At 37.9% G+C, this 15,907-nt stretch overlaps 1 protein-coding gene across 5 annotated transcripts in view; it reads right to left on the minus strand.

Moving 5' to 3' along the window:
* The window catches only part of LOC136027541 (anaphase-promoting complex subunit 1-like), a 255,997-nt gene that overhangs the window by 15,477 nt on the left and 224,613 nt on the right, over positions 1 to 15,907 (minus strand). For all 5 annotated transcript variants that reach the window (XM_065704890.1, XM_065704889.1, XM_065704892.1 and 2 more), the window contains one exon: positions 7,906 to 8,112. In XM_065704890.1, coding sequence (XP_065560962.1) covers positions 7,906 to 8,112 — 207 coding nt within the window. The remainder of the gene's footprint in view (positions 1 to 7,905; positions 8,113 to 15,907) is intronic.

Genomic DNA, 15,907 nt, shown 5'->3' on the forward strand with positions numbered 1-15,907 from the left:
ATGGAACTTAGAAACAATTCTCTAGTGTCTCTATTGAGAGCTACCTTTCGAATTATGTGTTTTTTTTTAATATCAACTTCCACCTTGAAAACTTCCATGAAACCTTTAATATGGGCAATAATTGATAAATTAAACGAAAACTTACCAAGTTTGAAGTTTGATTGTAATTCTACTCCAAAGAAGGAGCGCCAGCGTAGCTGAGAGTTCAACTGAGATAGACGTGTGCAATCGCCTCAATTGACCAAAATCAAAACCAGTATTTTAAAGTCGTTGTAGTATGCGGTGGTTAAGCTCATGATGAAACGCTGAGAGTTCAACGGGAAGGGAAATTGGGAGGGCAGTTGAACTCTCAGCTACGCTGGCGCTCCTTCTTTGGAGTAGAATTACAATCAAACTTGGTAAGTTTTCGTTTAATTTATCAATTCTACTCCAAAAGGAGCGCCTTAGCTTCGCCTCGAGTTAAACTGAAATTTTAAAGTTCAGCATGAGCTAAACCAACACTAATGACCAATAATAGCCCTATTCAATAAAATAAGGCCGCTGTACAAAAATTCATTTGTAGTAAGGTTATTCAAATATAACTGAATGCGATGAGTAGCTTCAAAAGACAGATAACTGTTTTCCAGTTTCAATTGGTTTAATATAGAACCTAGCAAACGTTTTGGCATTTGTCCAGCCTACATATTTTATAATTTGGTCCACATCAACTCCTCTTGCTTTAAGGTGGGACGTTGAGGCAGACCGTGTGCTATGAGCACTATAAATACTGGTATCTATACCTTCAAGAAATCAACACTTCTTTTATCCATCTAGAAATAGATGACTTAGACGCAGCGGTATAAGGCTTACGATATGTAAGAAAAAGTGCGCCGTCTCTATTCAGGTATGACGTCATTCTAATATACCAAGCTAGGTGCGTCACCTGTCAAAAACACGACTCTTGAAAAGATCGAAATTTAACTACTTATTTGTGGTTGCCCGGCTTCGTTGTTATTCATAACACATTAATTTGAAAATCGAAACTCCCATTGCCATTATGTATCATATTATGTAGTGACAAACTGGCCAAAAACTGAACTCTTTCACAAGCCGATAGAATCAATAAAACTGCTAATTTTTGTGTTGGTGTCTTTAATTTAAGATTTTCGATATCCCAAGCTGGCAATCTAAATAGATCGAATATACATTTTACATCCCAAATACTAGAAATCTTGGGTAGACTAGGCCTTCTATTAAAGATACCTCTCATGAATTTCTTGGTAATGTGATTACTGCCTAACTGAAGGCTTGGTAAAAGTGCGGATAAAGCACTCTTCGCAGTATTAATAGCATTATATCTAACACCTGAGTGAAACAGTTCCGTAAGAAAGGTCAAAGTCTCCGGTACAGTTGCCTCCAAGGCCTGGATTGTGTTTGTTCCACAAAAGTCGATCCATTTTTCAATGTAAACCCTGTACTGGCGCACAGTTGAATCCTGCCATCCATCCATGATAATATCGACTGTGAAAGGAGAATATCCTTGGTGGTGAAGCCCTTGCCGGAGACGATTGAAGCCGCTAGGCGTAATGTTTTTGACAATAGATGGTGTAAGGTCGGTTTCTGTGGTAGAGACAAAGTAAAAGTATCATTTGGTAAAAGAATAGGAGTTCCTATTAAGAGCTTTAATAGTAAGGGATACCAAACTTGTGTGGTCCAGTTTGGGAAAATCAAAATACCAGTTGCCTGATCTGTCTCTACCTTCTGAAGGGTCCTCAGAAGTAAGCTAAATGGGGGGAAAGCGTAAAAGAAATGAAGCTCCCAACTCATTGCAAATGCATCAACGAAAAAACATTCTGGACCTGGTTTCCATTAAACAAATGGTTTAATCTAGTTGCAAACAGGTCAATATCTATCGACTGACATACAGACGAATTCAAAATAACGAATATTCTAGAATGCAATTTCCATTCTTTTTCATTATCAAATTTTCGAGATGCTTTGTCCGCGATATTAGCAACTCCTGGCACATGCTCTGCAGATATCCACCCTTTACCCTGCAATACTAGCTGCCAGATCCTATTTGCGAAATAGTTACAAATTTCAGATTTTGTTTTTCCCATTTTATTTATATAAGCTACTGTGGTTATATTATCTGAACCAGCCAAACATGAGTGTCTTTAATATCCTGAGCAAAACACTTTAATCCCAGATAAATGGCCTTCGTTTCTAAAACATTGATGTCAAAATCCCTTCTCTTCTGAGGACCATTCACCTGTGGCTGTTCTCATCGAAAATTCACCCACGAGTGCCCAGCCTAATTTGGATGCATCACTGCACAAATATTTGTCAATTGACCTAGGTTCAATTGCTTTAGAAGCATGACTGACAATATTCAACCACCATTGCAATTCCGAAATTACATCGGATGTTAAAGTTAGCCTAGCCGCAAAATCACCCTTCGCGTGCTTTAGTGCTTGCGTTTTCAACGATTCCGCTTTCCGGTAATATAAAGGCCCTAATTCCACTGCTGAGAAGGTTGAAACAAAAACACCTAGAGTTTCGGCCAAATTTTGAATCGTAGTCGATTCTTGACGAAGAATTTTTGAAACTAAATCTAGAACCTTTTTAATTTTTCTTTCCGGCAGGAAAATACGTATTAATCGCAAATCTAGCAAAAAAAAAACTGAAATTCTATTCTTTACAAACCCCAGCTCTGACAGTAATTTCACTGTTTCATAGACTTTCTAAAAATGACCTTCCCAGAAGAAGGGTATCGTCTAGTCTAGATAAACAATTGACAAATAACCTTTTCGTCGAAGAAGGGAGAAAACGGGTTTCATAAGTTTCGTAAGAGCCCTTGGGGCAGATGATAAGCCGTTTGGCATAGATGTGAAAGCATAACAACAATCTGCTTCAAAACAAAGCCACATTTGATCATCAAAATCAACAGGGCATGAATAATAAAAATCGACAAGGTCAACAGATTCCATATAACAATTTTTTTTTATCATTAAAAGAGTCGCAGACTGAACACTTTCCATTTTAAAATAGTAATATTTAATACTTTCGTTTGGATTTTTAAGATTCAGAATAAACCGAGAAGACCCATCTTTTTTGGGACCGTAAAAACGGGAGAAACACAACGTATTTCTTTTATTCTGAACTCGGGTACTTTAATAATAACTCCTTTATGCAACAAAATATCAACTTCTCTTCATATAGCCCGCATTTCTTCAGAAGTAAAACTTTTGTTTTTTGTTACTAAAGCTTTTAATGGTCTTTTCTCGAATTGAATCTTATAGCCTGAAGCCACAACATTCAAAATATTCAAATCACTTGTTATTGACTGTCATTTTGAGATAAACTTACTGATTCTTCCTGCTTTAAAATTATCAACCAAATGTTTTGACTGCCTATTGAAATTTACAACAAAATCATAAAAAACAAGGCCAGGGTATGTTAAATGGTACATACTAGCTATTTGCGATCCTTTTTCTGGAAGTTCAGGAATTTCGGCCTCTCCTGACAGTCCTGGTGCTGCTTTTTGCGATAAAATGGACGGGGAGCCTCGTTCTGCCATCGGCGATAACGGTAGGCCCCCCCTTGCACGTTTTTGGTCTTCCAAATGATTTTTTCAAATCCGCCACGGATTTGGCTTTGAACGTTGTTTTGGCAACATCTTTGCCAAAAAGAAACTCCGTGACTTTGACTTTGGGAGCGCATAAAGCGGATGCTACCATGGGATCTGGGCTCACCTCAAATTTCATCGCATGGCGTCTTTTTAGACTTAAATCATAATTGGTGAGGCCAAGCATGTCAACTGCATCTGTTAGGTTTTTAACAACCTTTTCTTTGATATGCTCATTTTCGAGCTCAAGGATATCATTTACTGCCTCTAAAACACGAAAGGTTGAGTGAACAACCTTTGCTTAGCAAATGCTGAGAGAGTAGCCCAAATTTCACTATTCACCTTGGGAACACCAATTTTATCTGTTTTCGCAGGCCTAGGGTGGCGCTCAAATAAATCTTTCAGCTTCCCTATTTCCAAAGGCTCGGAGAAAGCTTTATTTGCACCTTTGGCAAGTTTTTAATGGATCTTGGGACCCTCTTTGTTACCAGAACGTTCTTCAGAGATCTTTTTGAATAGAGAGTCATTTGACATTTTTTCTTTTAATCTTTTACCTTTCTGTTTTTCCGGAGAAGCCTTCCGCTTTCTGTCATGGATTTTTGTGGGGCTCACAGAGCCCCACAAAAATTATGGTTCTAGAACCTATTTGTGGGCTCCGAGAGCTAGATTTGTCGTTCCTAGAACTAATTTCAGGGCTCCGAGAGCCATATCGAGCATAAGTTTGAAACTCTGGGCTCAGAGAGCAATTTTTTATTCTATGATCACTATCACTCTCACTTGAGAGTATTCTGCGACGCGAATGAGCTTTATATCGCCTTCGACGTTCATAATCTTCATCAACTAAACTGTCCAACAATCCAATCACTATTTCACTGTCACTCATTATTTAATTTGGTCTGTATCAAAGCGAATGCGGACGTTTACTGGTTTTGATTTTGGTCAATTGAGGCAATTGCATGCGTCTATCTCAGTTTAACTCCAGGCGAAGCTAAGGCGCTCCTTTTGGAGTAGAATGGAGGTGTTGTCAAATAAAATGAAACGGTGAGGACTGTCGTACATACGTTGAGCCAAGGTGGAATAAAAAATCCCAGGCCTTTGGCGTAGCCCCATGGCCTTGTTTATTGAGGGCCTATGTTCTGATAAACTCTCCCTAATTGCTGTTGGGTTACTCCAATATAAAAACAGCCACAAGAACAGAGAATTCTATAAAGACCACTACCCAGAATGGGGCTGGTTTTATCTTTGCCACTGTTGAAAAAGCTCGTTATTGTATTTGAATTTTTGAAGGTGACTTTAAGCAATATTTTGTAAGGATTCTTTTCAGTTTGTCACTCAATTTTAGAATGTAGGGTAGAACAGTGAAAAGTCTCTTCTCATCCACCAATGGAATGATGTCTGTTGGGGTTCGTGGAGTTAATGCAATCTTTTCTGCCTTTTTTCGTCTTTTGTTTATAATGGTTTCAATTAATTTCACGGGGTACCCATTGCAAAAAAAATGTCCTTAATATAGTTCAATTCGGAGACTATGTGAGACTTCGAGCATATTCTTATAACTCGGTCAACCAAAGGAATAACTCCTCCTCTTTTCATGCAAGGAGAGTGGTTGGAGGAAAAATGCAAATACATATCGTTATGCGTAGGCTTTCTATAAATAGAAAATTTAAGGCTAAGAGACATCTTGAAAATTAATACATCTGGAACAGGAAGTTTGTTGTTTCCCTTCTAAAGTGAACTGAAGGTTAGAGTCCAAAGTGTTTAGATGAGTCAAGAAGGAGTTCAGTGACTCCTCTCCATGATCCCACACAGAAATAACATCATCCACAAACTGACCCCATCACCGGTGTTTCAAAGGAAAATTTTCCAAAGCAGAGGTTTCAATGAATTCCATATAAAAAGTGGCCAAAAATGGTGAAATGCTCGTACCCATGGGTAAACCCATGATTTGAGTGAAAAATTGGTTATTATATCAGAAAGATGAGGAGGAACTATTGCAAAGAGGGACGAGGCGCATAATAGTTTCTACATCCAGTGTTGTGTAGTCCACTTGGTCAATATTATCTTCTATTTTGCTTTGAAGAGCCAGTTCAAAATTTTTAATATCACAAGATGCATACATAGAAATGGCATCAAAACAGGCCAAAATCGTATCTTTTTTTATATCAAGGTCTTTTAATTTTTCGGCAAGGTGAACTGAATTTTTAGTGTATGAAGTTTACGTTTGCATAAGGGTCGAAAAAGTGTTGACAACCATTTTCCCAATCTGGCAGTCGGAGAGCTATAAGAAGCCACAAATGGGCGTAAAGAAACTCCACCTTTGTGGATTTTTGAGAGACCGTCAAAATTTAGAATAAGTCTTTCAGTTTGCAAAATTCATAGCTCCTTTCGTACTACACGGGTAGACTTATCGGTGGGGTTTTATGGGCTTGTAAGTAAGAGTGTCAGATAAAATATCTGTAATTTTTTTTTATCATATGAAGTTTTATCAAGGATACCAATTTTATTTCCTTTATCGCCCTGGTGATAATGATGTGTGGGTCTTTTCTTAAATTTTTGAGAATTTGTTTCCTATTTTTTTTTTACCTTGAGGAATACGGAGTGAAATCCAGAATATTCCTAACCACCTCTCCTCGAAGTAAATATGGATTTTCCACAGGACCACCTGGACCAAATATACCCGCCTCCACATTGGTAAATATCTCTGAGAAATTCACTTGTGTCTGAGGTAGACAAAATTTAGGTCCATTAGAGAAAACATGGGTTTCTTCCAGTGTAAGAACTTTAGAAGATAGGTTCTCAATGGCCAGGACAGAATCTGGGTAGAAAACATCTGGAATTCTGACATTCTTCGTATTCTAATTTTTTAAAATTTTCTGATAAACGAGCCTTAATCATACAAAACCCGTGGCGGAAAGTATTCTGAGCTATTCTAGAAATCTGCTGAAAATCAGTTGGTGAAAGGTTTTGCTGTAGAAAATATCGAGTTTTCAAAATTGTATTACTAAGAAAAAAGTGTCGTTTTTTTGGTCTTTTAAAATGTGAATTAACGACTCAAAACAGACCCTATCACTAAATAGCCTTTCGGATTGCTTACCTAGATTTAGGCGGAAAAGAAGAGAATTTGGAAGAATTCTCTTTACTCTACAATGCTGTAAAAATTCTAGTTGTTTAATTAGGTTAGCGTGTTTTTTTTTAGATAAATTAAAATAATTAAGAACAGACTTGGTCAAATGCTCCCCGTAAGCTAGACGTAAATAATTTCTGAGATCACACTGGCTAGTCATGATAGAACATAAAATCGCGAAAAGAGGAAGAAAACAAGGACAATAAACAATTCTAGCAGAGCTCCCAGATACTAATCTCCCAGTTCTCTGCATTTGGAGCTGGGTCGATTCCAGCATAGCTCCCAAATACCGATCTCCAAGTTCTCTACATTTGGAGCAGGGTCGATTCTAGCAGAGCTCCCAGTTCTCTGCATTTAAAGCCGGGTCGATTCTAGCAGAGCACCCAGTTACCGATCTCCCTGTTCTCTGCATTTAGAGCCGGGTCGATTTTAGCAGGGCTCCCAGTTACCTACTTTCAGCCGGGCGTCCATTGTGTGGTTGGGGAAAACTCATCTAACGCTTCAAGTCTTTTCCCCTCAGATTTCTCCAGGTCGATTTCTCCAGATTTGGAGCTGGGTCGATTCTAGCAGAGCTCCCAGTTACCGATCTCCCTATTGTCTGCCTTTAGCCACGAGTGCATTGCGTGGTTTGGGACAAAATCATCCCACGCTTCCAGTCTTTTTCTCTCAGATTTCTCCAGGTACCCATTTTTTAGCTAGGTCGATTCTGGCAGAACTTCCAGTTACCGATCTCCCAGTGTTCTGTCTTTAACCGAGAGTGCATTGCGTGGTTGGGGACAAAATCATCTAACGCTTCTACTCTTTTTCCCTCAGATTTCTCCAGGTACCCATTTGGAGCTGGGTCGATTCTAGCAGAGCTCCCAGTTCTCTGCCTTAAGTCGGGAGTGCACTGCGTGGTTGGGGACAAATCATCTGACAGTTGTAGTCTTTTTTCCTTAGATCTCTACATGTACTCATTTGGAGCTGAGTCGATTATGGCAGAGTTTACAGAATCACAGAAAAAATATATACAACCAGTATTAAATTATAATAATAAATTAATATTACCAGCAATTGTAAGACATGAACTTAGCTCGATCGTACGGCTGAGATAACATAACTTATATATTATACACAACTTATATAAGATTATGTTATCTTAGATATTATTAAACACAACTGACATAATAAAACTTACCTTGATCATAGTAAGGAAAGACGGTAGCAAATCTAGCTTCTCATCAACAACGCAACGGTAAATAGCAAATGTATACATCTGAACGATCTTTTTCTCCATGTCTGTTTGCCCTTTCTTCCAAAAATACTCTCCCACACTACTTTGCAAAAGGTACTTGCTTAGATTAGACAGAGCAGTGTCCTTAAGAAGTTCTTGAAGCATAACAGGCTAAAAAAAATGGTATTACTTATAAATAAACGAGCAATATTTGCATAGACATAGACCTTTTTATTGACGTACTCGAGGTAACACTAAGAAGCAATAAAACTGAGCTGCTTACAAGGCATAGGTGTAGCTTCAGAATTTTTATAGGGGGAGGGGGCAAGAGGGGCCCATATCTGGATAGTCAAGGGGCATGGCTATATAATATTTTTTCTTAAAATTATCGGGGTTCAACTACCCCCACCTTGCACCCTCCCCCGAAACAATACCCTTGTTACAAGGTACATAAAAATTATGCAAACACGAAGAACAATTACTTTATACTGTTAAACAGACATGTGAAAAAGGGAACAAAGGAATATTGATACCGCGTTGCGCGGCTGTAAACTGGTTCCAACTTGTTCTGCCTTCTTATGAGTGTGTTCAGGGAAGCGTTCGGAAGGATACACCAGTGTTATGAGCTTCTCAGAATAAATTGTCCAAATTTGAGGATAAGATTTTGGCGGCGGTTGTGGAATGACTCCCAGCAATTCAAAGACCTTCCCGTAAAAAGTATAGCTTTCTCCTATACTAGCAGTTTTCGGTGTGAAAAAAAAACCTAGATAGGTTACTTTAAACCTATCTAGGTTTAAACTATCTTTTACTTTAAACCTATCTGTTTAAAGCCTCAACTTCAGCAATAAAATTTCATATAACAATGTTTTTTTTTTTACATTCACTTCTGTTCTTTTTGATTGTGTTTCCTTTATTAGTACTTACAAGCCTGCTTAGCACAGGGGATAACACTTTAAACTTCTATTCCGAAATAGTAGGTTCGACTCTTGCAGAAAGTTCACTGCAATATTTTCCCCGAAGTCAAATTTTTCAATATTTTTCGAGTGAATGAACTCAAAAATACTTGGAATAGTTGTAATAAACTTTGCTGAATTTAAGTGTCTGCGCTAAATATTTTTAAAGACACATTACAATTTAATTTGATTGTCGAAAGTATAGAATTTTTTGTCGGTATAAATATGTAGAAAGGCATGCCAAATAGAATAAAATGAAATTGAAGCTCTTAATAAAAACTGTTTTTTTTTTTCAGAGAACAAAGCGCAGTCCCCTGGTACTCACTTATAAATATAGTTTTGTAATCATATCTGCATCAGGTCTTAAATTAAGGTCTCACTTATTTTAAGTGAAACCTTACTCACTTATGAGTACTCACCTTACTCACCCAGTGAGTACTCATCCTGGTACTCATTTATTAATACAGTTTTGTCATCATATCTGCATCAGGTCTTAAATTAAGGTCTATGTGAATGTCATAATGTCAATTCCAGTAAGTTATTCTGATTGAAAGTATAATTTTCTAAGGTTTCTCCTGCAAAACCTTAAGTAGGTATTTTGGATACCTATCAAAAACTGTTCCAATTATGTTTATACACTTTTAACAACCGAATAAGTAGAAGCTTTTATTTATTTCAAAGAATCTTGTTAGCAATCGGAACACTTGTTTTAATTCTGATCCGAAACAAAAGCCAACCGAGTTCGCCCACCGAAAGAAGTTCTTTCACATGGCGACGTTGAATCAGGCTACCAAAGTGAATTATTCACTGAATTGGGTTCCACTGTCTCAAGAAAGATTTTCCTATTGTTACTAAGCTGTGTTTGTTTGAAATTCAGTTCTTTTCATATCCTGGCTTAAGAGACAAGGGAATGCTTAAGAGGTTATAGTTATGCAGGGGATAATTCAACCAATAAATTCGCTCTACGATTAAGAAATCACAGCTCTAGCGGCATTTTTTTTTAGAGAGAGAAAGACGGGTTTATTAATATAAATAATAAAAAAACAAAACAAGGCCCGAAGCAAAGCTTGTTTGGCCTTACAACCCCAATACACATACAAATAAAAACAATACAAAAAAGGAGAGGAAAATAAAAAAGATAAGAAAATTTAATGTCGATAATCACCGGTCCGGTGACGCGAAACCGGTTAACGAAGTGAAACGGAAGTAACATAATAAGTTAATAAGAGTTATAAGAGTAATAAGTTAATAATAAGTTAATAAGTTAAGTAACATAAGACACTTTATCCCGTGCAGTTATGCAGGGAAAAAATCAGCCATTAAAGCTGCATTCACACTCCGATTAAAAAGCAAAGCGTAGCTGCAATTAAAAAGAAAAAGTTCGGTGACGTGAAATCTAACTAAAAGGGAATTTTAACTACTTTTAGGTCCTAGTTTAAGCAACATAATAATTCTGTTTTGTTATGCAGGGTTAGATTCTGAAGTTAAATTTGCTCTGCGATTGCAAAAGGCATTCAATGTGAATAATAAGCGGCCCGGCTGCGTGAAATCTTGCTAACGAAGCGAAAGAGAAGTGACTTTCAATTCATTTCGGGCCCTGGCTTAAAAGACAAAAGTAAACTTTGTGGGTGCAGTTATACAGGGAATATCCAGCTAATCTCCGAGACACTTTTGGTAGTCTCAGCTATGGTAAAATAGCGATGCGTCAGCTTACCCATTATATGGGTATAAATATATTCTTAGAAGAAGTATTTTAAAACTCCTCTATAGAAATTAGAAGAATTAGAATTAGAAAAAGCACTATCAGATTTGTCTATAGAAGTTTCCCCGTCTAACAGGGCACGGGATAGGATTTTGTCTTCTTCCTCTCAAAGTTTCGACTTCACTTTTTCTTCTAAGTTTCAACCTAATTTCGGCACCATCTGTAATTTGGCTCATTAAGACTTAAGAGAGGAAAAGACAAATGGGCGCTAGACAACAGAGAGAAAATTAAAATACCCGTAGCATAATCCCCAAACGCTGCATTTTTGCATATTGTTCCAGAGTCAAATTTAAAAACAAAGACAGCTTTTTAAGATTTTGTTAGGTAATTCTAGAGGGGGTTAATAACTTTCATTTCTAAGAGATTAACTTAAGATACCACTCTGACGAGCCGCCTATTCTCTCTGATAATTATTACAAAGAAATATAACAGATAAATAGCACCCCAGTTGACAACAAGATTGTATTGCCTAAAAAACCTCCTCCCTCCGGGAAAACCACTCTTATGCTGTTTATCATTTCCGCATTTAGCATATCACATTTCATTTATATTTCTCTGAAACTTTGATTTTCATAAACGCGAATCGTAAAACTCATATTGTTTTATTTTTATGTATTATTTATAACATATAAAAATATTTTTAATTTTTTAATTTTTATCATATCATATTAATTTAAGAACAGTTACGGTAGTAGCAGGGAAAAACACATGGACAGACAACTTAAAACCAAGTAATTTTCTTTTGGAATTAACATGTTCCTAAAATTTTGATTTTTACGGACGAAAAGTGTTGTTAGATTTAACGAATTAGTTTCACTAATGAAATGATCAGTTTTATTAGTAATTTTTATGGTTCAAAGGGGCAACACTATCAAAAATTTCGTGCTACCCTAAAAACTTCTTAATTCTCAAACAGACAAAGAAAATCTGAGAAAATCACAGTATTCAGGTGTGATTAGATCTCAGACGGGTCAAGGGGACAAAAAACCTAAAGCCTTGGTACTTAAAAGCAAATATATTTGCTGCTAATTTTTCTTTGAACTTCGTCTGTAAGTAATTACAGCCCAGCCAAGCCTAGATAAAGGAGGAAAGTTTGGCGGTGGTCTCGCAACCTGTCCTTGGAAAAATAATTTTGCTGTAGAAACATCCAAAGAGAGCCAAAGTTTTCGTTTGTGTTATGATTACCCAATCTAATAACGACCATGGGTCATCCCCGGATTACTCGACAAAGATGACCGATCCAAAGAGAGCCAAAGTTTCCGTTTGTGTTATGATTGCACCAAAAAAGTGGTTTACAATCAGAGGGCTGCCGCGACGCTTGGGTACGCCAAGAGACCAAAATATTAATGGCTATCAGAGAGAACCTGGAATCTCATTGGTGAGTGTCGTAACTTAAAGCAAAAGCTCCTAAAGGGTGGTGAAAACAGCGACACAGTTCTGAAGAACCAAATGTACAGAGATCTGGATAAACAAGTCAAAAGGAGCACAAGGGGGGATAATCCAACGTTGTGAATAAAAAGCTGCCATGGCGGAGGAAGCTGCGAAAAGTGGTGAATCCAGAGCCGTGTACAAGATAGCCAATGAAACTGTGGGAAAATACCGAAGCGAAAACTAACCAGTTAAAAATGCTAATGACAAAACTGTCTTAAACCCGGCAGAAATAACTTTAGTATAGGCCTTGCACTTCGAGAAGATTGTGAAAAGACCCCATCCCTTGGATTCGCCGAATATCCCAGCGACCGTCTTTTTGAACAAGCAAACCGGCGCCAAAGAACCTTGTGATGTAGAAATCCGACAGGCAGGCCACAAGCTCAAGAATGGCAGAGCAGCAGGAACTGACAGAATAACATTCGAGATAATAAAAACATCACTGAACACCTGGATGGATGTCTGGCTTGATTTTTTACTAGTATCTGGAAGTCGGAAAAGATGATATCCTATCTATTCCAGGTAAACTCTTTGCACAGATTACTCTCCGGCACATCCAAACAACGAGCAGCACGGTTTCCGGCTGTCCCGTTCTTTTTCGGAATTCATCTACACACAACGGATGATAATTGAGGAGTGCAATGAATGGCAAGAAAAAATGTACCCGATTTTCATAGACTTTGACAAAGCCTCCAATTCCATTGACCGTGACTCAATATGGTAAAACTTGTGATACAATAGAGTTCCTGACAAAACAGCAGCCCTAATTGTTACATTATATGAGAACGCATAATGCTGTATTCTGACCCGAGAAGAAAACACTAGTTATTTGCGTATTATGTCCGGTGCAAAACAGGACTGTGTCTTTCTCCGTTCCTCTTCGTCTTCACTGTCGACTAAATACTCCTTGATTGTACAAGATTCGCATTCCAAATTGGAGAAGGCAAACAGCTAGGCGATCTGGATTTCGTTGACGATATTGCCTTGATGGAAATTAACAAGACCAAACTCCAGGATCTCCTCAATACTATCCGTGAAAATGCTGACCGAGTTGGCCTCAAGATTAACACAGAGAGGACACAGAGCATGGCAACAACATTTCCCCCTGGATATAAAGTGAGGAGATTCAACTGCTGAGCAGGCCATACAATTCAGGTATATTGGCAATACAGTCAAAAATTCAGGGTCAAGCAAGAGGGAGCTGTAGTTGACGAAAGGGCATGCCAGTGGAGCTTTTGACTAACTAAAACCACTATCAAAAAAGTATTCTGTGAAATTAAAAATGAAGCCATTTAATAATATGTCCTTTCAACATTTCTCTACAGCAACGATTGCTGGAATCAACGTCAACAGCAAGAGAGACGGATTCTTGCCTTCAAAAATAACTGCCTTCGGAGGATTCTGGACATTGACTGGAGAGATCACGTAAAAAACCAGATTATTCCATCTATCCCAAACAAGTTAATAGTTAAAGAAGTCATTCGGAAGCGAAGGTGGGCTTGTGATTCGTATGAAGGACGATAGAATACCAAGACAGATCTTGAAACGGCAATCACAGGGAATCTGCAGGAGAGATCAACCAAAGAGCACCTTGCGCTGTAGCTATCAACAGGACCTGTTCAACATTCATACGAGGATACAACCCCGATGGGAAGATGCTTGGGCGACGGCACACACGTGGGGTAACTGGTGGCTCTTCGTTGATGCACTTGGTACCTCTGGTGGCACCTGAGGATCTAAGATAAAGGTATTTTTCTTTCTCTTTATCTTATTTTCTTTGGTACTAAAGCCTCCAAATTATGTCTGTTTGATTGTATTATTATTTAAATTATATTATTACTAAAATTATATTGCCATTTTTCAATCAATCACAATTGATTTTTGAGTCTCCTTTCATTTCAGTACTTTTTCATCTCTTGGCAGCTATATAAGTTTCTTTTTTTACTTTTTTTCTTTTTTAAGTAAGATACATTTAGGCTTTTCAGATAAAGTCTTCAAATTTCGGAAGAAATCTCTCGACTCATCCAATTTCTTTAATATCTTTACTTCATTATTATTGACTTTTCATCAGAAAATTTACTGAGAAAAGCGGTTTCAACAAAAAAAAAAAACAATTTTTTAAATGTTTTGTTTATATGCATCTTCTTTGCAATTGATTAAAATGAACGATAAACTAATCTGTCATAAAATGGAAACAAATCGAGAGTGTTGATGTAACAATTCAGAAGATTAATTAATAACTAAATGACTATTAGGTACACTATTAATCTAATTATTAAACTGAGAGATGCTATATATCTATCATTCATAGAAGCAAACATATTAGTCAGGGAGCCACTCAACGAAAATGTGTCGGGTAGGTGATCAGTGAGCAGCAGAAGGTTTGACAACGGAATATGGGGTAATCGATAGCGCTGATCACGAAAATGGGCGTTATATACTCGGCCGGGGGGTGCTTGACCCCGAAAATTGAAAATTTCGCGTTTTTTTTACTATTAAATCACGTTTCGGAAATATTTCCACAATGATCGCCAAATCTTTCGTAACTGATGCCAGAAGTGACGAGTACAGTAGGGACCATCGCGAATGACCTTGAAACTTGCAATTTTAATTTTTTTTATTCGCGCTGGAAAAGATTTCACGCCTAGATTCAGCTGGTAGCGGATAGTTTTATTATCTCAGACAGGAAGATTGCCACTATACTCAACAATGACCTTGATTACAGCTCTCTTTCATTCCTAATCAGAATTATTAGTAAACTTGACAAGATTATTATTCAATAAGTTTGAATAAACAAAAAAAAAATTTCTATACTAACACCTGCTACGGATTTCGTGAACGGCACTTGTTACTACAAAAGTTAAAAAGTAGCTCAGCATATCAAATTATCCATCAAGCATATCAAACTCGTCCATAAAACACTTCCCACCACAGCCACAAAGTAAATCGCAAGGTCTATTTCCAGCACATGACCATTTTTTGTACAGCGCTTGCACGAGCAGTACTGGGGGACCACACCTTCTGGAAATGCCTGAAGGGTAGACACAACTGGCCTAACCCCACCGTCTTGAAACATCCAGCCAAATTGCAGGGGATCCAGAAACTGTGGCTTTGCTCGATTTGCTTGCAAAAAAATGTCCAACTGCAGGTACACGCGCTTAGCATGACACTCAAAGGCAGCGTATGATGGTGGCAAATACTTAAGCTCCCGCTTTCGAGGGTACAAATGCAATCTTAATTCATTAAGAGAGGTAAAGTGTTCTGGGTCTTTTCCGTATGAGGCAACAACGACCTTTTTGCAAATCACACTGAATTTTTCTAGAACCGCAGGGTCGAGCTTTGACTTCTGTATCTCTTGGACAAGCAAAGCAATCGGTTTCTCCAATCCCCATTTCTCGACAGCCTTGGCCACCACTCGTTTTCCTTTAGAAAACATGAAACCCACGGTATCACACCCTGAAAGCGTATGAAGAAGGCAGATGGAGTGAACAAAATCGTTTGGTAAATTGCTGCAAAGCCGATGTATAGGCACTAAATAGCTGTGGAACCTGACATAAACTTTCCGCTTTTCACAATTTGGGTGGTTCCCAAGGAATAACTTGTAGTGATATAGCAAGACGACAACTATGTCTGTGTCATTCGCATCGACCAAAACGAAATCGAAACCCCTCTCCAAACAGTCCAATATGTGTAACACAACTCTTGTATCGGCCTCTTCATGGGTACAGCTCAAACGCTCTTCAAAGTTTGTATCAGCATTTCCACTTCTGTTGAGCATCACCACTCTCATCCGGTCTCGAAAGCCTCCTGAGAGGTACACAGT

The sequence above is a fragment of the Artemia franciscana genome, chromosome 5, assembly GCF_032884065.1.
Source record: "Artemia franciscana chromosome 5, ASM3288406v1, whole genome shotgun sequence".
Classification (NCBI taxonomy): domain Eukaryota; kingdom Metazoa; phylum Arthropoda; class Branchiopoda; order Anostraca; family Artemiidae; genus Artemia; species Artemia franciscana.